The sequence below is a fragment of the Accipiter gentilis genome, chromosome 1 (genome assembly GCF_929443795.1).
Source record: "Accipiter gentilis chromosome 1, bAccGen1.1, whole genome shotgun sequence".
Taxonomy (NCBI): domain Eukaryota; kingdom Metazoa; phylum Chordata; class Aves; order Accipitriformes; family Accipitridae; genus Astur; species Astur gentilis.
In genome coordinates, this window is record NC_064880.1 from 49,033,065 (window position 1) to 49,056,775 (window position 23,711).

The window sequence follows — 23,711 nt, forward strand, 5'->3', positions numbered from 1 at the left end:
CTTATTGATCTTATTTATGCAGCACAAGAGGGATCCTGGAGCTTCATAGAAAAAGATATGCTTCTCGTCCCAATAGTTGGCATCAAGTCATTTCCAGACAAATTGGAATTATCACCAAAAATTTAAATTATTTTGGCATTAATTTTGTCTTGCAGCCAGAATGTAGAGATTGCAGGAAAGTGAAAGCATTTGCCAAAATTTTGGAGCCAGACTCTAGATACTGTTGTAGAAAATGTAATTGCCTTTATCCAATTTTTCCAAAATATATTGAAAATGGCATATATGATATTACTATTTTGATCATTGATAAAATACTAACTTTTAAATAAAACATCATGGTGGCACAGGTAACATGAACCAATTTCTTCTTCTGAAACATGAGCCCAGACATTTATGAAACCATTTTTCCCAATGTGTGGGCACAACAGAATACACTGTGATACAACAGGAGAGCTTTCATGCTCGCACAAACGCAGAGGCTATTCTGCATTTTCCTACAGCCTATAACAATAAAACATATTGGGTGAATACGAGTCTTTTGGACAACACAGTTTAGTGTCTGAGTGGGAGTCCTGCATGCACCGTTCCTCTGGCTCTGCACGGTGGTGTTACCTGCGGCTGAAGCTACCCAGACTTACATCATGAACTAACTGTAAACCTAAACTAAGGCAGCAGAAGTAGCTCTTTCTTTGAGGGAATGCTACATAAATTAGAGGCTAGGGTAAATATCACATATTTAATAACTAACTAACTAAAAAATCACATAAACTTGTCCAGAATCAGGACAGAAACTTAAACCACAAATGAATATTTCAGTTAAATGAAACTCTTCCGCCTTGATATTTTATTGAAACAAATTCCTTTGTTATTCCTGTGTGAAACCAGATACCTTCCTTTGGTCAGCCCTGGTCAACAAGAGGGGGGTATATGGTGTGGAAAGGATGGAACCACTGGAAACTCCATCCTTCCTCAGAGGCATGCACATACCGACAGCACTTCAGTGAGCTAGGATGTGTCTTCTGTCCCCTGCATAAGATGACCAGACTATCATTGCTCTTAGCTGCCCATTATAATCAAGGAAGAACTAAAGACAAGTTTTTCAAACTGAGTTGGATGCTGTTATAAAGAAAGAGTCCAAAATTAATACCATTGCTGCTGGTTTCTCAAAAGATTTGAAAAATGGTTTGAAAAATTTATTTTACCTACTTAAAATACATGCTTTAAAATTCAGCTTTTCTCTGTCTGGATGCTATTTAAGGGCTGGGAGGCTCTGATGTTGTTTTATTGTTTAAAAGTTGCATTGGAAAGCCGATGTTTAAAACAGATCTGTGCCATTCAGAGCCCTGCAGCTGCTTGAGAGAGGTGAGAGCCAGGGAAAGAGCCGAACTGCCAGGTGGTGAGCAATCAGACTAGCTTCAGGTGTTGGAGAAAACCTAACATGTTCTCAGTGTTATTTAATATGAAATTAAAAACAGCAGCAGAAAAATCACCCTCTAGGTTTTGGGTTTTACTGTGCCATTTCTCTGCGGGTGGATCAGAAACCGATCCAGTCTCCTTTGGAGGTGGCCTCAGCCTTTGATGGGTTTGGTTTTTTAACCAGGTTCTGAAAGGTCCTTGAGATTCACCCTTGGGAGTACCACAAGGTGAAACTCATCACCCTTTCTGCCCTTCTCACTTAGCAGGAGCTTCTTCTGCCCTCCCTGAAGCATCTCCATCATATGTGCTGAGCCCTAGAAAACTTCTGTAATTCCTATATATTGTGCTTTGGCTTCTGAGCTTTCAACAAACTTGCTTTGAACAGGTCCTCCTAAGAATCTTGTTAGCCCCTTTTTGGGTAGTCAGCAGTTGGTTGGTACTTGCACCAAACTATTTCTCCATTTGCCTTCCCAGAAGGAAGCTCTGACTGATTATGACATTATTAAGATTTGAAAGATGGCTGTTGACTTCTAAATAGTAAAATTTGTAATGACAGGTCAAAATTGCCATTAAATAGCCATTACTTAGGCCCACTGAATATGACTAGAATATGGTAGAGGTGTTTGTTTAATTTCTGAAATTCAATAGGTTTAAAAATTTATTGTTGATTGTTCTGATTTCCCATGTACAAATTAAGTGGTACGCTAACGTGGTTCGACTTATTTTTCCTTATTTGCAAAACATACTTTACAAACAAAACTACACAGTCAACCAAACCCATTTTGGTTTTAGGAACACCTGTTAGGCACATTTAGAGCTCAGCAATAGGAATTAAAATGTGGGACAGTGATAGGGATAGGGATAGGGGTAGGGGTAGGGGTAGAGGTAGGGATAGGGATATGTCAGAGCACCAGACCCCTGGCTTTAGTTCCAGACCATCTGTCTCAGAAAGTGCACGTTTTTAGAGCTCAATGTCGTCATTATTAGAGTAGACATTAAGTTTTAGCATGGTACATATATCACCACACTTTGTCAAAATGTAACATTTAATCTATGCTCACATATTGTAATTAGTGTTTGGGAATAAAAGAACAAGGGAAATACCAAACCCTTAATTAATCCGTATTGTCAGTTATCTACATTTTCCAGTGTGGGTGAGAACCACAATTTTTTCCACAGCTGAGTGGGATCTTCACACAGCTGTTAATGTGACATCACTTGCGAATATGAAGCTTCTCTCTCAGTAACTGCTTATGTGTATTGTGCTGACTGAAAATTAAGGCCCCGTGCTGTTCGGCCGGTAATGGGTCTCCTGGCTTCCCTCGCTAGATTAAGTGGATCTCTCTGTCAGGTCGTTAGGGGAGTCTGTAATGAAATAAACCTATCAACACCCCTTGAAACAGTGCTACAGAGCATCTCGCAGGCCGGGATCCTCTCTCGCTTTGTACCTCCACTCCTCTATGAAGTCTTCCTCAGGCACATTGCTCAGGTCGTTGTGACCGATCCCGTCAAAGAGGCCACACAAACCTCTGGTGCTGTTGAAGTCGCTACCCGGCGTCCTCACCGTCAGACCCATTCCCCACTCGCTCACGTCAGCTCGAACAAACGCTCCTGAAGGGAACAGGATCTGAAGAGGCGGAAAAACCCCCAGTGAATCGAAGCTGTTACCAAGCTTTTTATGCAATAAAAAAATGTCCCTTTTTATAAAAGAAAATATCAAAGTAAGACATTGGCGATGGCAGAGGTAATTTAAGATCACTTAGATACACTATAAATATTTATTTGTGTTATTATGTAGCGTGCTTTCAGATTCCATGGTACTAATATCTGATAGCATTACATAAATATAAAACTGCACAAGTACTTTCTTTTTAAATTAATAATTACATCCATTGAAGTTTTCCCACTGGTAAGTTACCAGCTAATTTTTGAAGTGAATTCCATAACAATAAGGCCACCCTTGTGTCTTTGCCTGGGAAATAATTTCTTTTAGATAAACTGCCAAGTTTGAAAAACAGCTTTCTTCTCTCTGAAAAATCGTTTCATTTTCCAAGGCTGGATTACCCAGAAAATGATTGTGTTTTAAAGTGGATAAAGCAATTTTCTCATTAAAGAACTTGTGGTAGGCTTACACTGACCTTTAAAGGAAAAAAAAAATCTTGAAGTTAAGACAAAGAAGTAACTGTGTGGATAATGGATTTTTCAGATTGGTGTCCCAACCAAATAATATTAATAAAAAAAGAAAAGAAAAAAACCCTGTTCGACTGAAATGCATTTTTGTTCATTTGCTTTATTTTTACAGGTAAAAAGAAAATTATTTTGAAACTGATCTGTGCCAGGAGTGGGAGCAGGAGCACTCTATCCTGATAAGTAACCGTAAAATTTTTTTTTGATCCCAAATTGAATGTTTTCAGTTAATCTTTAACGTACATAAATAGTTGGAAACATCTCATTACAATAATTTAAAAATAATTATTTTCCTTTTTTTAAGTGACCCCTGCCTAAGTATAATTTATTCAGCCAAACAATGTCCACTACTTTTCTTTCTTTCAGTGGGGATTTTTTCATCCCTTCTAAGTTCCTCCCCACTAAATCTATTTATATCTGTGAAAAAGCAGCTAGCTTATATTTGTATTGCTGTGCTGGATTCCTGAGTTTACATTTTGGCTGTACTAAATAGCAATTTTGCCCATTTTAGCTTCCCAGTCATCATTTTGGGCGTGAGAATACTTTTTGAGGAGCTCTCCGTGAGTGATCTCCTCGCCCGGCTGAGCGGAGCAGCAAAGTGCCACTGATTGTAATAACAGCCGGGGCCACTATGTTTTGAACTCAAGCCCTCTGTGTTTTGATCAGGGCATTTAAAACATCCTTTTTTCAAAAATTATTGGCCTTGGTGAATAAAGGAAGTCATCATATAAACCCAGTTCTTTGAATACATCAGAAGGTCTTGGCTGTACCTCCACCTTGGCTGTATGTTTTGCTTCCCAAGGTAAGTTTAAAAATATAAAAAGATTCCCCAACATAAAGCTCAAGTGGCCTGATGGGTTAATTTTTTCTTAGTGGTTTAATGGGTAGAGCAGGAAAACTGCAGTTGACACAGTGCTGGGTAGGATTGGATTCCCTTCTTCAGATAAACATGTGCCTTCTAATTATATGCCTTACTACAGGGAGGAGCATTTCGTACAAGGCTGCATATAAAATCCTTGCAGTCAGGACTGCATGAGCTGCTCCAGTCTTCTATGCTGTCTGGATTAATATTTCCAGGTGTGGATTCATTTCAGGAATTCAGAGGGCTGTAACCCTTTCTCCTCCTGCTGCCCTGGGCAAGGCATCCCACCTGCCACTGAGGACTTAACAACTGCCCAGGTTTTCTGTAACCCACCTGGATTTAACACCGCTGGGTTAGGCTTTGAAGAAGCTTTTTTGAGACCTCAGTCTTGCAGAGATATATAGCGACTGCCTGCTGGAAGCTTGCACAGAAAAGAGAGTGACTTAACCCCATTCAAAGCATCAGCCTTGAACAGCACGGGAGCCGTGGGGGAGCCGGCTCTTGCGCTGCGCGAGGTTGGTGATGGGCAACTCCCGAGCAAACTGGGATGTACCGTGCACAGCGGCGTGATCAGGGATCGTGTTCATTGCTGCACAGTTCCTACAGATTCCCATTCAGATCAGGGCAGGATTCATATTTGTGTCCCAGGGGTCTCCTGGTTTGTTTCACTGAGACTTACATGAGATGTAAATGAGAATAGGGATTCCTTGCTAAGATTATACTAGTAATAAAAAAGTAATTATATTGCATTCAGTTGCAAAATGAAATGACAGCTTGCTTTCTGCTTTTTTCTCAATGCTATAATTAACAGACTTCCAATTACTACCTTACTAAGATCTATTCCAAGCCAGATCACAAGGAGAGCCAAGCACAGGCACTCCCTGCATCATTCTGGCTCTGTTGTAGACCTGCCTTCACCCAGAACATTTCCTGGCAATAAATCTTGATGCTACAACTCTAGGATAAAATTATCTTCTTGGCTGTAATTTGTGGCTCTTCTCCTCACCAAAGCCCCTCTTGCAGCCTGCTCTTATTCTTCCAGAGATTTCACTGGATTAGTGTGGATAAGTGATATTCATGCAAAGTATGTTGGGGCCATATATTTTTTAGGCAAATGCTTTAAATTATACCAAATGTTGCACATTTGCAGCCCATTTTCATGGCTTTTGGGGGCTATCTGGATCTGACTAATATTGCCTTACTGTTCCACTCTAAAAGTACATTATTCTGCTACCTGTGATCTTTCCTTGAATATTTATACCATAAGCTCTGCAAAGAAATTTACTTTATGTGATGTGGTTGCGTAGTGCCTAGCATAAACAAACAGAGAGCGGATTGCCATACTGCAGAGAGTAAGTAACAACATTGGCACTCTGCTATGTCTCCGAGAAATTTCCAGAGATATTTGTTTTGTTTTGTTTTACAGTTTGTTAAACTAATGCTTTAACCAGCTTCTTCCCTGCATCTCGTTTTTTGGTACATTTTGCTGCAGGCTCTCTTATGGCTTCAGATAGAAATTTTTGTAGCAACTTCATTAATAATTCAGAAATATTAAATTCACATTTTTAAAGAACAACGAGAGTACTCAAATATCCACGTACTGTTATTTTTCTCCCTCCGTAGGACTTTAGGATTTTGACACGTGGCGATGCCTCGGTGCTTTTGATGGCTAGCTGGGGTCTGCTCTCCCGAAAATGGCCATTGCAGGTGTCCAGCACCACGGTGTCACCCCCTTCTCGCGCGGCTACGCCGCAGTTGCAGGCGGTGGCGGAGCGGTGGCCTCCGCAATCCCACTGCCGAACGTGCACTTCAAATGTCCGCGACATGCTCCGGCACAAAAGGAAGGTGCCGATTTTATAGTTATCGTAGCGCCTAAACAGCAACAAACAACAAAAAAGAGGATGTAGAGACCCCAGAGCATCCACCCGTGATGGCCATTTGTTGGTACTCGTACAACAGCACTCTTTAATTAGACCAGCGTGGCGGCTGGCCTTGGACGAGGGAAAATCAACACGTGGGGAAGCGTTTCTCCTGCGCCGTAAGCAAGGGAACGCCATCGCAGTTAAGTGCCTAAGAATTCATGTAAAAAGCGGGTAGCTGTCTCCCAGCTGCTGCCATGGCAACAGGCATGGATAAAAAGGATAAACATTTGATAAAAAGCAAATAGGAAAAAGTCCCTGCCTCCAGGCCTTAATAAATATGTTTTGGTTCTAACCGGATGCTTTACAGCATGGTATTCTTCAAAGCAAAATCAGTGCTCAAATAACCTCTTCTGTGACTAATCACTAACTTTTACAAGACTGACTGCGGCTAGGTGAATACTTTGTGTGAAAAACTGGGATTCTACTGAAAAACCTGTTAAAATGAACTTGGTTCCCCCCCCCGCCTCCAACTTCCCTGTAAGCACAACTTTTGCTCTAAATGGATTGACAATCAGCGCAGTGCAGTGTGTTGAACAATTCGGGACTTTCATTCTTCCCTGTACAGAAAGTCCTTGCTCCACCCGAGTGAGGCCATGAGCAGAATAATTTTAATAACTTTGCAAGGGTTTCCCCTGCACCTGAGCCAGGTAAAACCCCTCCTGCCTGCAGCCCCTTGGGTTTCCACAACAGGAACCTGCGAGAAGATCCTCTTCTGCTTGGTCTTTCTTTTCTTACTCCATAAGCCTACTTTAGTCTTACTCTGCTTTATTCTAATGTGATGAATAAAAGTAAAGAAAGCAGTAGCTGTATACTTTATATATGTTGCTGGAGTTTTCTCCTCACAAGCCAACAGCTGCCATCTTTAAAAATGATGGTTATTCTACTTCCTTTTAAGGCGCTGTATACTGCATTTAGTTTCAAACAGGATTTTTATGAAATTAAGTAACATGGAAACGAAGATATAAGCTTATAATAATAAGCATTATTCTTTTCTACAATAAAAGAAGAAAATGTAAAAAGGAATGTATAAAATACCTTAACTAAATAGCAGGATTATTTTTAGGCACTGTCATACAGACATCAATATTTTTCCAGTCTTTTAATGTTTCCTATACAGAGGAACAAATGGCTCAAGAACTGAGATCTTTTAGCATGTATGTATCTGCATTTTATTTCTCTTCAGAATAAAAGCCATAGAAAACTACGTAGCTTAAAACACAGTAAGAATTTATACTCCAACTGCTTTTTTTCTCTGCTAGAAAACACATCTGACTTTATCTTTCATCTTGAAAAACTTAGTGAAGTTGGCCATGAAACGATAAGATTTTGAATGGTTCTGTCTCATCTTATTTTCTAATCAGGTACATAAATCCTAAGTACACCGCGCAGATGCTGTTGCTAAGATTGATTAGAACTAAGGACAACATAAAAAATAGATAATCTCTTTTAACATCAAGTACTAGCTCCATTTAGACATCTTCACAGCTGAGACAGAGGAGACAGGATATTTTATGAGAATCACCTTCCACAGTTTCCTTCAACAGGGGGAAAGGAGGAAAGGTGTTTAGAGAGGTTGATGGAAAATAATGCGTCAGAATGGCTGTACCCACACTAATCAGCTGGATCTGGTAAATAAGACTGTATTAGCATATACATATAAATATCACTGCAGTTACAGTGCGGGAGCTATTTACTGCTTAATAAGCATTGACAGTGGACCCAATCCAACTGTTCTGGATGTCACTTAGAGTCCTTCAATTAAGTCAGGGCATAGCTTGCATAGCACATAACAAATCTGCAGTGTGTCTAAATTGAAGCTTTCAGCTGCCTTTGAATTACTTGAATGGATAATTGCACATAGTCAGGTAAACTTTTATGATGTTTATACAACTGTAATTGTGATAATGATTCTTTGGACAACATTTGAGAAATTGCTTGTGGCACTAAAAGCATGAAGTAGAGTTGCTGGAGTTCTTGCATGAGGGAGCTCTGGGTGTTCTTTGTGAACCAGGTGACACTGCTTGTGTCTAAATTGCCCTCCACAGTGCGCTTCCCCATTTTGCTTCCCTAATAGTCTGTAGCAATGGATGTACTGGGTGGAAAGCGGTTCCCTCCCTCTGCATCTATGTGTTTGGGATGTTTTTCAAGGGGTCCAGCAAGTTCTTGTCCCAGCATGAAGTCATGGCTCAAGTTGTGCTCTTAAACCAAGAATTATGAAGTGTCTTTGTCTTATGTCTTTGGTTATGACAGTGAGATGCTATAGGAATAATTTCTGTTGGTTTATTGTGAGAGAGGGACAGAAGGGAACATAAACACATGTAAACAATTACTACTAGTAGCATTAGATTAACTAACACAATGCACTTACTATTCACCAAGCTACACTTAATGTTTCTATTAATTCAGTTATTACTGTGGCTGGTCCTAAAGATTTCCCCCCACAGTTCTGCCACCAAATTATTTGATTTGTTGAAACGTCCCTCCAGGCTCCCTCTTTCCTTGCTAGTAAGAACTATTTTATGCTGGTTGTGACCCTTAGGAAGTGCTGGGTGATGCTGGAGGATGTCCTCTGGTTTCAGAGCGCTCACCACTAAGGACTGGTCATGCTGTTCTTGGGGACCAAAGCTGTTGGGTTACGTTCAGCAGTCACTGGATGCTTGGGGTCATATAAACTTCTACAGACTATCAAAAAGAACAGCATTTCTGGCAGGGCTACTCATGCCCAGGACTTGGTTGTGGGCTACTATGATGAACGCCGTTAAAGCCAACCAGAAGCGTGAAGCTGTCCAAGCTGAGGGATTTTGCTATTGTGCAGGAAATGGCCCCATTGCCCCTGTGATAATATTGATGGATGGAACAGCATAAATGTTTGAGAAATATGAAAAATCTTCTTCCTTTTTTTAAGGTAAAATGCAAAATAACATGAATGATAAATATAGTTCACCAATGAAGAAATATTTCCCTTTTTATATTTTGCCTTAAAGGGATTTTCTGCATATTTAGTTTTAAGCTAGTACTTCATATTTAAGAATCTACAATTTATGGCATGAAAAGCTTTTATATTTATAATGTGCCATAACTAGTAATGAGGCCTATACTTTTGCTTTACCAGGCTTTCACATTTGTTTAATTTAGAAGGTACTTTGCTATAAAAGGAAGTGCTCTCTCTGGATTTTAGCTAGTATAATTAACGCCATTTCACATGTATGCTCCAATATACACAAATTGGTTGTGCTTACACTGTAAAATATGACACATTCTCCTTTGGTTTTCAGTCACTTCCTTTGGTCAAAAGAATGAAAAGATTACAAGATAAATACAGAAATATATTAGCAGGAGGCAGACCAAAGGGGGTTGTTATCATTAGAAGTAGGAGTTAGATATTTCAGTTACCTAATAAATAGCTAACTACCTCAGATGTAATGTGAACCCAGTATCTCAGGTTAAAAAACATTGAAAACATCACTATAGAAGTTACAAAATGAAGTATTATTGTGAAACCTCATGAAACAACCTATACATTGGAAGTGACCACTTCAGTAGGAAAATTTTACTACCAAAAAAAAAAATATCTTCCAGTCTTTTGATTTTCGTGCCATTTTTCAACAAATCTGCTAAAGAAATTATTCAAATAAATATTTTTAAATTAAATTTTAAATTTTTAATGCTCTTCATTTAAATTTTAGAAACCACAAAAGGTCGCAGTTTTCTATTTTCATGTTTGTTTTCATCCTTGCTTTTCCCCATTGTGTATTTTTCCTCCCTCTTCAACACTGCTAATGGGAAAGTCAAAGAAGGTAAGCAACTCTGTGGAAGGCAGGAGTATGTTTATGTTTATGTGCACGCCTGTTTGCATAGAAAACACTCGTACCGTTTTGCTGTTGGCAATGTTCCCCATCTTCAGCCTTTGCCTTGCTTTTCATGTGACAGTCTTTCAGTGAGCCATCCCCACGACTCAAGCGGGTGGAAAGAGAGACAACTGATCTGATCGCCACCCAGCCACAGCAGCTCTGCCTTCAGCAGTTTGATCTTAGAGTCTGCTGCCTCCTCGTAAGCTGACTCATGGGCTTTGTGGTGGAACAAATGGTTTTCCTTGGGTTATATGGTTTGAGGGATACTCTGCTTTTGATCTCAGAAACAGTTTTGACGATAGTTTATTAAGCTTTGGTTGCTGCCGTCTTTGTAACCATAAAGAGGTGGGTAAAGGCTGTTATTTCCTTCAGTTCTCTTTGACTAATTTTGGATGTTTCTTTTCTTTCCTGTGCAATGTTCTCACCTGAGCCTGTGCCTACAGATCCCTTATAGTAGATGAAGCTCCAAGAGCTGATGCTCCACTCATCCTCTCAGTCTATTGCTTCATAGTCCCTAGGAGAAACTGCTCTTAGCTTTTTCTCTTCTTTTGCTTTGCTGTTTACAATTTGCAGATCGGTCTCTTTCTGACACTTTTTTATTACTGAGGGACAATCATATAGTTTCTTACTTGAGCCCACAAGGCTTTTGTACAATTCTTCCATTCACAATACCAAACAAACACCTCATTTCAAACAAGATTTCCCACCACGTACCCTTTCATGACCAACGAGGAATGCTTCAGTTCCATACCTCTGTGTCAGCCTTTATCTTTAGGTTATAGGTTTGTATCAGGACAGAAGCAGGAATTGCATTCCCCACCCCTTAAATACAGAGCTTTAAAACAATTTGCTAATGTGTTAACATTTTTTTGGATAGGCAGACTGAGAAGTTGCTTAACTGATGTGTAATAGGGTGGCATAATCATTACAATAATTGAAAGAGAAATTATTTACAATAATAAATGGGAATATAAGTAGGAGTAATGGGACTGTGAAATGATGGGTAAGAAACTTGGCTGAATATCAAGAAGTGATATATCTTAGTGAAATAACCTAGTTATTGAGATGGCAGAAGCCCCATCAGCTTGGCTCATTTAAAGCTACACTGGACAGAGCAGTAATGAATGCCTGTCCACAAGGAAGAAACGTGCAGTTACCAAGGGGCCAAGCTAATCCTGGGATTTTTCCATTTCAAGGCTGTGTGACTCTGAGGCAGAATGCCACAGAAGGATGGGCTTTTCCAAACTCCCTGTCCTCAAATAGAATTGTAAATTGCTTAGAATCATTTATGTGTGCTATCAATAACGGGGTTGCATAATCAGTTATTCAAATAAAATTGCTTTGTTTTATTTTAGACCTTTTTTCCCATGGAAGCAATGTAAAAATGTGCTACATGGCTGAGAGTGTTCCCTTGTTTCAAGAGGCACTTTTCAGTGATTTATGACTTTCTAAACACAACAACCTGGCAGATCATTGTCCATTCTTAGCCCTAAGTCAGAAGGGAATATTTTAGAATATAAATATTTAGAGAGTGTTGAAATAATATTCTAATCTAATTTAATATCCCAGAGTTGAAATAATGGCAGATACATAAGCCATGGGAATGTCTTTGCACCTCTTGTAGCTCTTCTGCAGCTTCTACATATTGAGCAACCACACTTGCATGAAACAAATGCCCGACCTCATTAAAAATGGTATTCAGCAAAGCAGGAGGAAAACGGGAAAGCCCTCGATGTGCAGAGCTAATCTCCTAGCTGACACTACCCAGTTTAGGTGAAATCTTTATCTGAGGCAGACATATAACCTTTAATAGAGTCACCGCCTTTCTCACTCACATTTCATTGACAGATTTCTCCAGCTTTGACGTCATTTCACATGCTACCTCCAAAGCATGCTGGACTGAAATTGGGACATTCAGATATCAAAATTAGAATATCATGCCTGCCGAGCCCCTGTGGACGCTGTGCGCCTGAAGTCATTATCTGTGCCATTAGGAGGTTAACGGCAGAACGATGAACCTGGAATGTGATCTGAAATATTAGCAACTTTGGATCAAACGTGCTAGATGCAAACTTTAAAATCTTCCTGTTATGTTAAATAGCTGGGGTAAATAGATTCATGAACGATTAGGGAAGTTAACCGAAGAAAAGTTCTGAACAGTACAGGCTGTCAAACACAAATATACCACCTTTGGCTCAGTAAGTCTTTAAGCAACCTATTGCTGGATAATATAGGAGGACATCTGGACAGTACAGGAGGACTTATAACTTCATTTTTGCACTCTTTCCCTGATATTTCCCTGATATTATAATTTCTGGAGTTCTTTTCTCTGAGACAGTATGGCCATCTTTATGGTTTTTTGGTTGTGATTATGACTGTCAACTCCATGCAGAGAAGCAGCTGTGCATAAATCAGCTCTGGAAGTAGAAGAATGCAAGAGCATCCTTGGGCTGAGTGACTGTACGTCAGGTGTTACTAAACTGCTGGGGAGGAGCAGGCTGTCCCTGTGTGCTGTGCTGCTACAGGGATGTAATGGCTCACTTGTGTGGAACTGGGGTGTCACTAACACGATGGCACACAGTGAAGAATCCCTCTCAAAGTCATTCATGACAGGTCTGTTTGAAGAACATTTTGGAATCTGACCCTCGTCTTGTAAAAATTATTCAGACTCAAAACCACTGCCGCTTCAAGCTTAATCCATTTCTGGTCCTTTTGTTAAAAGGAGTCTAAACAGCTGGAAGGAAACCATGTATGTTATTGAAGCACTACTTTAATCACTATAAGCAAACTAGTAAAATGCTCTTTTGATATTCTAATGTAAAAGCAAATGCATGCTACATCCAGAAACTGAAAACTGCAGTAATTGAGCAAAATTATTTCGAAGTAGAATACTCACCATCCATCAAATGTGATAATGTGTGGATCAGTGAAAGAGTAGCAGTTCCCCGTTGGGAGGTCTCGAACTGTGACCTAGTTAAAATGAAATGTGTAATGAATACAGTCTACACAGCAGTTTTTCTTCATTACTGTTCCTCACAAAAACATTAGGGGCAGGATTCATGTGTCAAGTACAAACTAAAATCTGACTTCTAAAACATGATTGCGAATGGGTACAAAATAGGCTTTGCTTTCAAACAACGGAGTTTAATCACATGCAATAAGGGAGTTCAAAGTGCCCCTATTCCACCTGATGTAATGCACTGTCTTTCGTTATCTGGTAAAAGGCGAAGTTTTTTTTTTTAAATTTTTTGCTAAGAAGTAGATCATTCATTAAAATTATCAGGAAAGTAGAGTGCTTATTAAATTGTACTAATTTTAATGCCTGGAGTATGGTATGATGTATGCTGTAATTAAGTAGTGTTAGCATATTTTAGTAGTAGTCACTGCCTGTCCCCTAATTTGACCTTAGATTTCCTCATACAGCATCTGAATGGCTGATTTGTATATTTGATGTCCAGGTTATTGATCGGGTACCGGTGACGAGGCCCCAGATCAGGCTGCCGGAGCTGTCTGTTTTGGGCACATGAATAAAAGAGGAAAGAATCTACTATAGCAAAAGAGTTCTTCAGCTGCATCAGCTCTTGGTTACCTGGGCACAAGCTGGGTCCCAGGCGAGTCCTGAGAGTCCCACCACCCTGCAAGGAGCAGATATACCTGTGAAAGCCAGAGGTAGGGCAGCTCTCTTTGAAGATGCAATACCTGAATCTCAGGCAGTGCTGGGCCTGCAGTGCCACGGCTGCTCAAGGTGGTGGTTTTTTGATGGCTGAATACTCTGCTATCCAGTTCTCAGAAATGCGAGACTGGGTTGTATAGTGATTTTCAAAATGAAGAGCTCCCAGTCATGCTGGAGGGAGTGATGAAGTGTTATGGTTTTCCCATACCCAGCCTGCCAGGCTGATTTCTTGGCCAGGGCTGTTAATTCTTTACTCGCTCTTTGCCCGTGAGAAGTCCAGAGGTGCAATTCAGTTAGTTCTACCATAATCCACGGAGCGGGGAAGAAGAATGGCTACTGTAGCCTTGTACAGTCTTTTGGTGACAAAGCAGAACTTAGCTTTTCGGAACAGTGATGAAATTAAATAAATGAATATGGAGTGAAGATAGAACCACACTTCCTGACAAAATTCCTCACCTGCAGCAGCATGTCATCTGTATTTCAAAATGCCCCTTAACCATCGCACGGAGACTGCTTAGGCACCCGCTGGTGTCTGGCATACCAAACTATCAGAGTGATGGTCTTGAGGGCTGAAAAACTGAACACCTCTTTGAACAGCATTTTGATCTGAGCTCAATCATATTTGTATCTACAGTGTGATACAAAGTAGTGTCTCAGAATTTTCCCATTTTCTCCATGGCCACAACCTTCCTAAGTAAAACCTCTGCACAGAAAAAGCCGCGTGCCCCTTTCTCCTCTGCTCTTTTCTTGCGTGATACCAGCAGAAGATACAAGTCCTAGTTGCAGGCAGTCTCAGTTTGCTGAAGAAATCCGCCTTATCAGGCGTCTGAATGTGTCAGGATGTTCTGCCCACCATTTCTGTTCAATTTTCAGATAAATCAAAAATATTTGAACAAGTCTGAAGGACTAAAGATTATGTGGATTTTAATATATGGATTTTTCCTTGATATGTTGCAGGAACTGTGGTACATTAAGGCCTCTAATTAACTGCAAAGCAGCAACAGGGAAATGGGGGGGAGGGAGGGTAATGTCTGTTATGTTTCCATAGATCAAGTTTTTACTGAGATAGATGGAATTTATTATTAAAAATTATTAATTCAATTTCACACTTGCTACATTTTCATATTTTAATGAAAGCATTTGTAACTTCAAGAAAAAATATGGGTATGTGAGTGTGCTAGACTGAATTAGCTGCAATTTCTGATTTAAGAATCTTAAAAAGTTTAAAAGGAACCTATGCTGGAGAGGAAAGGATATAGTCCCATACTAGGCATTTTACCTTTGAAAACAAAAATTCTTTTGGTGCAGTTTAATCTCATCCTTTCATGAGCAAATCCACAAAAATTAGGGCAGTGAAATTATAGATTTCATAGGGACTTTGGTTTTGGTTACTTAAAATATACCATCTTGGATGTGCCACTGCTCTGAGAAATTTAGCTGGGTCAAATCTGTGCTCTGATTTATTCTCTTGGGCAGTGGGATTACGGCTCTCAAACCTCCAGCTGAGGCCCTGAAACAACTTCACAGATATCAGGCCCGTCCCTGCTCACCACGCTCCTTTGGCCAGGCTTTCTGCAGGGAAAGTGTGGCTTGTCTCCCTGATTGCTTCTTATTATTTTTATTTTGGACATTCTGTACAGGGATAAACGAAGAGACAGAGCAGCCGCGTGTGCTGTCGGAGGCGTCCTGGTGATTCCTGGCACCGTCACGAGTTGAACATGGCTCTGCTGAGTCCCGGTTCTCCTTCCTCATTACCACGGCACTGCCTTTCCCCTGGTTTTTCAGAAACTGTTCTCCAAACCCTCGGTTTTCCCTCTCCCTCCTTCTCAAAAAGGTGCTAATTCCCTAACCTGGGTTCTCCCGCTCTCCTCTTCCAGCAGATGCAAGCATGCCTGTTACATCTATAACCCAGCTGTTGGCCTTACTGATGTGCTGACTAATAATCAAACCTAGATCTGTTAAAGCACGAAGCTTTACATGTTAATTTTCTTGGTGTATAAAGAGATTGTTTGGGTTTATTCTGCTGGCAGTGGTCCCCAAGTGTTTATATGGTTAAGGTTTATCAGCATCTCCTTTTCTTCGATACTAAACCTCCCATTTAAATTGGACACCTTTTCCAAATGATTTTAGGACCCAACCTTCACATCCTTGGGTGTGTAAGCCCTCCAAAGCAAATCCCTCCATCCGACCGGTTCAGCTCTGACGCGGCTGACGCGGGTCCCATCCTGAGCAAAGTCCGTCACGGCTGTCACTCGCAGCGTCGCGGCTGCACAGCTGCTTTCCGAGCAGGGCGCCTGCAGCAGGTCCACCTGGCATGCCGAAAGGGCGACGTTCGGGGGCCCCAGTAATTGGCTATCTAAAATGAACACGAACACCAAGTCTGACAAGAGTTATCCAAACAGTTGCCCGTACCCTGTTTAGCATCCAACACAAACAGTTCACATTCCAGGACACACGTACCTTGAAACCAGATGGGGTTTGCATGAAGACAGTTATGACTGACTCAATCTGGCATCCCTCTGCACATCTTACAGTGCCTTTTTATTTAATTTTTTTTTTCCTCCCCCTGCAGTAGACAGTTTACTAAAACTCAGTGGTGCTTTTCTTTCCACAGGTGCTAATATTTCTGGAATGACAGTCTTATCTTTATGGGTCCATGCCCAGGGAATGAAGACGAGTAGTTCTTGTGACAAAGGAAGAGATGAGTCTGTGTTTCTGGAAAACATTTATCTTTCCCTAGCTTTATTACAAGGAAGTATCTGCTGGGAGTTATTCAATTTAAAATAAACAGATTTTTTTATTTGGAAAGGGAGGGTTCTCAAGTCAGTTTTTAGTGAACTTTGGATCCACGACAAGAAGGCAGAAGCAGCAGATTTCCATTTGTATTTTTGGCTTAGCTAGGTTATGGTGCTTTACTTTCCCGTCTGTAAAATGATGATAGTTTTATTTCTGTCTTTCACAGAGGCATTGTGAGGATAAATTCACTAAAAGAATGTGGAAAAGTAATAAGCTATGGTGGTACTGGCTATGTAAGTATCTGTGATAGGTAGGGAAGTGATGGATAGTGACAAAATCAATATGGCAATGGCAACCCAAGTCATTTATGCAGCTCTGCCTCCGCACATCAGATCTTTCCTAAAGGGACCTCTTCTAGCAGCAAGACTGGTAGCGTCCACTTCTCTTGGGTCCTGACCCTTAATTTTGAGGTCTCAGGTAAAGGACAAACCTGGATTTTTAGTTCCATAGATGTGTTTTTGATTTACAAACCCTGAATTATGACAGCATTTGGTTCTGAGCCATTTGGTCTGCATTTTACATAGTGTGTATCTGCTCCTCAAGGCGTCACCTAACCCTTCACGAATCCTTCGGTGGGTAAAAAATGAAGTCGCGGCCCTACTGAAGCCAGTCCGAATCTTGCTGCTGCTTTCAGGACTGCCAGTGTTTGTGACTAGTACTTAGTCTTCTGTCCCAGAACATTAATTATCAGTTGATAAGAACAAAGTTCTAGAAATGGTGGCAATGCAATTAATCTGATATGAAAATAATTTATTGTCATATCATTTTTCCCATTTGTGGAATTGCTTAATAATTTATAGGAGATGACACTCAAGTGTTTTAAGATGGTATTTCTAACATGGTCAAACAATCAATGTTTTACTCCTTATGGAAAAGACTTATAAAATACAATTTAAATTAACCCTGTAGAGTTCTATAGGAACTGAACTAAAAACCTACAAATATTAATAGCATATTATCTCTCCTATCAAAGCCTTAAAGGTTGCCTCACATCTTATAGAAAAGTCCTGGCTCATTTTCAAGGTTCTTGATTCAATTAAATTGAAGGTTTCCGTGAGGAATTGTTATTGCCATTACAGCCCCATGACCTGTGCTCACAACCCAGAACAAAAGTTTAAAATCAAACAAAATCATCTTGTCAAAATAGTAATGATAAACTTAACAGAAGCCAAACTCCAGTGGCTCTGCTGTGCCTTGGCATTCATTATGATATTGTCTGAACTTAGAGAGATATTTCTGTGCTTGTAATTAGCTTTCTTATCACTTATTCCCTACATAATTAGCACAACAGTGTTGTTATATGGATTCAGTCAGACAAGGAGCTTGTCAGTTAATTTATTTGGTATAAACGAATCTCAGCTAAAATTGTTTTTATTTTCAATTTATAGCACTGTGGCTGACACTATGTTTTTCAGAAGCCCACGGTGTTCTTTCAGATAAACTAATGGACCCTAAAGACAATAAAGGCACAAAACAAATATGTGGTTATGCAAACACCCAGCAGCAGATACTCAACCTTAAGTGTATAGAGATATCCCAATTGATCATAAACAGCCCAAGTGTCATCCAAGGAAACAGCCTCAGGATGGAGCAATCAAGAGCTAGAGCTGGTTATTAGTTTAAGCTGCAGACATGAGTTGATTAAAACTAACGGAAATTTTCCACCTCAGTGACAACTTCCTTTAAAGATTAGTTAATTGGTTGAGTTGTGCCTCCATCCTGGGACCTCTGGGCACCAACACATCAAGCCCATTGACAGCATGAAAAGAAAGCTGCTTCTGCAAGTCTTGCCTCCCCTTTTTCTTCCAGTCAAATACACGTTGTGGGACCGGAGAAGACCCTGGCAAGGAGTCAGCCTCAGTCCGATCTGTCAAACTCAGCCTCCCCCACTTGAGAACTCCTGGACCATGCATTCATTGTCAGTGAGATTCTGAAAGGTTTTGTCGGCGTCTAAGAAAATGTGAGTTAAAAAAATGACTTTGACAGTTTACGTGTCTAATTTGCATTTGATCCTCATAAACGGTGGGTGTCTAAGTTGCTTGGAGTCCGTGGGGACGTCCCACCACACACCAGCCTGCGCTCTTAGCTACCTCAATATCTAAGAAAATCTGTTCCCAGGAGCTCAGTGGATGTTTGCCTGATGGACCAGCAGAGGCTCTAAGCCAAGAGCAATATGTAGAACAGAGCAGCACTGAGCCATGGAGAAATGCAAAGTACTCCACGTACGAGAGCCAACACAGCTGCTGGAACCATAAGGTGCTGTTCAGTTTAAGATCACTGTGTTATGATACCATTTGAATTATTTTTTTCTTCTGTCTAAGTACTTGGCTGATGATGGGGAGAGAAAGGAGAGGGATTCAGAAAGGGAGAAATATCAGGAACTATCTGGGTTTTGCCAACATTTTTTTTTGAGCTGGCTTTTTGTGGGTAGAGAAACTGTGGCTGTAATCCTATTTCTAAACTTCTTTTTCATTGAGTCACCTATGGGAAGAGAAATAACTGCCTTGCTAGAAAAAGGATTGGGTGTTTTATTTAGTGCAAATGGAAAGTAAATATATATATATATATATATATATATATATATGCCCCTCTTGGTTAGGAATGATATTCCACCAGATTAACCTGAGGAAAGCATTTACTGATTAAAAGGGCAAGAATTTTCTAAGGGACTTTGTCATTGTTTTCAAGTAAAAAAAAAACCAACACCAAACACCAAACTTTAGAAGGAGAATAATATATAAGCACGAGAATTTTTTTTTCCTCTATATTAAGTTAAACAAAACCTGTAAGCCAGCAAAAAAAAAAAGAAAAAAGGCTTCAGTACACATTTACTGAATAATAAATCTGCAGGTGAACTTCTTATTGATAATTAATGAAATTATTCTACCTAAGACCATTACTGCTAGAAAAACTTAAAATGGAATTTTATGCTCCTGGAATTTCAAATAAGTTCTTCTACTGATAGTTATTTTGTCCATAAATCTCAATGGACTACCATTCAGGTTATTGCTACTCAGATTTTTTTTTTTTCCTCAAAAATATGTGTGATATTATCATCTATTTTATTTTGCAAACAAATATATGGCCTACTTTGTTGATTTTATGGTTTCTTCCCATTGTTGTTACTTACATCTTATCATTTCTATTAGAATTCATTGTAACATAAACACAGGAAAAAGTAATCACTTTGATTCAATGCTGATTTGTAAAACTCTTACCTAAATCCTCAGTACTTAGCTGCAAAGTAATTTTACAGGAATCATCATGCCCAGGACAGGCAATGGGTACAGTGCTCAGAATGGTCAAAAAATGCTCTTTGCCATCCTCTGCAATTTGTAGTGATTCTGGTAAAAACTAGAAATGAGGAAATAATTTTTAGACCATTTTGACAGCTTAATTAGGCAATACTGATATTTATGAATCTTTGAGTGTTTTTAATCAATTATGAAAAGATATAATTGCTTGTAAAATAATAATAATCTTCGTAATAGTCATCTTCATAATAATAATAATCTTCCTAATAATGATCTTCAACTTTACAAGGGAAATTGTTGTTAAAACACTTTAACATTCCTGGCAATTAAGAAAATGTTTGCAGTTGTCATATATATAGTGCCTAATTGCTTCTCATCTCCTAATCTCAAAACAAGTTTTTATTAAGCATGATACCATAGGCTTTATTCATTTTTACTGTCCCTGGTTGAAAGGAGCTCCTGTTCCATTGCACTAGGAGACATACCATGGCCTGAAGTAGGGCATTACCTCATGGTCAAGGACTCTACGTTGGTACTCTGCCCCAGGTGCAAAGCGAGTGCAATTTTTGCCTGATTCCTCTTCCCTGCTATGGCAGGAAGAAGGATTTCTCCGCACATAATGTATTACAGCTTCGGTGGTTTGTGCGCCAGGGAGACAGCTTGGGTTGTGCCATTTCTGTCTGTCTGTTCTCCCAGGGCAAGAGCAGAAACAGCACTTGGGGCTAGTCAGAAATGGGAATTTCCATTCCCTGGGAAATTCAGACGTGTCCACAAAACCCAAAACTGTTCTTCAAACAGCACACAGAATGGGCTGCCAGAGTTTTCAAACACCATTCGTGGAGGCATGAAGCTTAGATACTCCGAAGATCTCAAAATCTCCTGGACTGACAGTCTAATCCTTGAGCGGGATTAGACCTGGTTTTTGCACTCAGTGTGAATTTATCTTCAGCAATTTGTTTTTTGTAGTGCTTGACTATAAGACGATGGAAAAAAATTCATTTTTGTCTTCACTCTGTTCTGGTTTGGTTACAATGAAATTCTGCATCTTTGTAGGTGTGTCTTCCCATTATACATAACCACCAGAATACTTTGGGGTATATTTACTAGAAGATGTATCTTTTTCCACATTCTTTATGGTGCATTAGTGTCAACACCTGCACATGGTGTTGATGGGTGCTTTAGGGCCTTTTACAAACAGACTGAAAGCCATTTTCTCAAAGTGAACATAAAAGCGACACTGGTTATGATGATCAGGGCTTATGTTTCTGTGTCTTGCTTTTCGGAGCATGTCAGATAATGTATAAATATTCTCTAGGGATATGCCAAGTCAGTAAATCAGGGCCATTGGCATTACCTTAATCCCAGCATAGAAACCTTTGCTCTCTTCAGGCAACGACTGCTGCTCAGGAGTGTCCCTCGTAAAAGCGGTGACAGTGCAAAAGACCTGTAATAGATAACCAGCATATGCTATAGCTTTTCTTGAAGAAAATTCATGTAATTATTCATGTAATTATTCCTGTTGATCACAGTTGTTAAGCTTTTTTTTCTACTGTTGAAACATATTTCAGGGGTTTACGCTTTAAAAATATTTATGCCTAAATCTTGAGATTTGGAAGACTTTTTGATGCGTTTAATAAGCAAGAAACATGGCTTCTGTCTTAGTTAATAACAATTAATAACACAATGCTTACAATATGTTTTCTTCTGCAGTTTTTCAAACACCTCAGTTAGTGATATTAACTCATTTTAATTAGGGAGAATTTCATTGTTCGTAGATGTTGCTGTCAGGATTAGGACATTAGCCCTTGGGATCCCAGACTTCAGTCTGTCCACTGGATCAGATATCCTCGCTCTGTACCATGTTTGTAAGCAGGTTTTTTAAAATTTAAATTAGTTTAACAGTCATCCAGTCTCAGAAACTGTGTCAGCAATATAAGAAGCTCCTTTTTTTTTTTTTTTTTCTTATTGCATTATAAAAAATGATGCAGATGTGCCTACAGGGTTTATATCAAAAAAATATATAAAAATTCCCCCCAAACAAAAAAACTCCACCAGACACAATGTACAAGGCCATTTAAGTTTTATTCCTAGCACAGTCACGCAACCTTTATCTCTGCTGAAACCGCACACCATCTGCCATCTTAATGTTTCATTGGTTTCAGAAAACCCAAACTGCTAACATAATTTCTAGGATCGTAAGATTAAACTACAGAAATTTTCCTTAAAGCAAACGACAATAGGCTCTGAATTCAGTAGTTCTGAATTTTTTTTTTTTTTGGCCTATTCTCGGAAATGAAGTAACAGATTGTGTCATACTAAATCAATTCCAAATAGTCAGATGGCATATTTATAGCTACTGCCTTTTTTAAGCCTCGAGTAACCCATGAGGAAGAATTGGACCAATCTAATTTATTTTCTATTGTCATAAACTCCTTTGGATGGATTTTCCATCACCACCCACCAGCCGTGCTGCTCTCACGAGCTCTCACCTTCCAGCTCAGGCATGACCCTCATGACCAGTATCAGCAAAACAAGATCAAAACCAGAATATTCCCCTATTTGTATGGTCAGGTGGGCATAGGTTACATACCACTCTGGAATATTTCTTTTACTACCCTAAAAACCCTCTTCATTACCATCAAGTCATGATTTTTGTCCAAACTGAAGAATCCTCTTTCTTAACTCATTTGCACACAACAAAAATGCCCCACTGGCAATACAGAGTCATTTGTATGGCTATGGGAAAAATTAAGTGTTTTCTATGCTCTTCAGGTGGACTATTTCCAGTCCAGCTCAGTCCCGGGTTTATGTGCCTTTTAGGTCGTTTTTGCCTTCATAAATATTCTTTTGCTGACAGCTCCAGCCCGTTTGGCTCAGAGAAAGTGGTGTTACTTTTCTGTTACCTAGATGGAAGCCTTGAGGTTGTACTGGTGTACTGGGGGAGGTGGGAGACATGGACCTCACAGTTAAAATTCCTCAGATACTTCATAGTTAGCTGGTTTGCTTCCAAAGGAGAACAAGTCGTTGTCTCCTCAAGGAAATAAGCCCCTGTTATCATTAGATATTTATTATCTCCAAGCATTCCCTAAAGGCTCGTGTTCAGCTTACAGAGTTTGCAGAACAGTTCTTCTGCTGGGAAGGCAGAAGGCGAGGGTTGATCTTCCTCCTGCTGCTTCTCCTACAGCAGCCACAGGGAGAGTCTGCAAAATCAGGATCTGACAAGACGGCGACAACAGAGTTCAGATAACATATATTCCCTCTATTAAAATAATACTGATCCCCTTGCAGAGCTTATTGAGCAAACCTGAATGCAGCTGCATTGCAGATACTATATTTAAACTTGCCGGGCTATTTGCACTTTTGGCTTCACTGCTTTTTACTTAAAATGTTCACACAGAGACTTCTCTCTCAACATGTCATGTGGAGTGTTCCTGTCAAGCAGGGAGCTGTAAAGAGAGGCAGCAGGGTTGCACATGAGGATGCCTGGCACCAACGGAGGCACAACCTGGTGATCTTCCCCAAAGTGACATCCTGGGAAACGTCAGAACCTCATTCCCTGAAAGCATTGTATTTTCTCACGTATACATTTTAGAGGTACATTTTATTGATAAAGCACTGTAGTGTGTTGACCCTGGCTGGACAAGCTGCTCTATCTCTCCCCTCCTCAGCTGGACAGGGGAGAGAAAAACATAACAAAAGGCTCATGGGTCTAGATAAGGACAGGGAGAGATCACTCAACCAATTACCATT

At 39.9% G+C, this 23,711-nt stretch overlaps 1 protein-coding gene across 1 annotated transcript in view; it reads right to left on the reverse strand.

Moving 5' to 3' along the window:
* Window positions 1-23,711, reverse strand: part of LOC126038618 (von Willebrand factor D and EGF domain-containing protein-like) — a 188,179-nt gene that overhangs the window by 106,062 nt on the left and 58,406 nt on the right. Inside the window, exons 5-10 of the mRNA XM_049800584.1 lie at window positions 21,316-21,405; window positions 19,926-20,061; window positions 16,050-16,267; window positions 13,135-13,208; window positions 6,067-6,337; window positions 2,865-3,043 (exon numbers count right to left, since the gene is read on the reverse strand). Coding sequence (XP_049656541.1) covers window positions 2,865-3,043; window positions 6,067-6,337; window positions 13,135-13,208; window positions 16,050-16,267; window positions 19,926-20,061; window positions 21,316-21,405 — 968 coding nt within the window. The remainder of the gene's footprint in view (window positions 1-2,864; window positions 3,044-6,066; window positions 6,338-13,134; window positions 13,209-16,049; window positions 16,268-19,925; window positions 20,062-21,315; window positions 21,406-23,711) is intronic.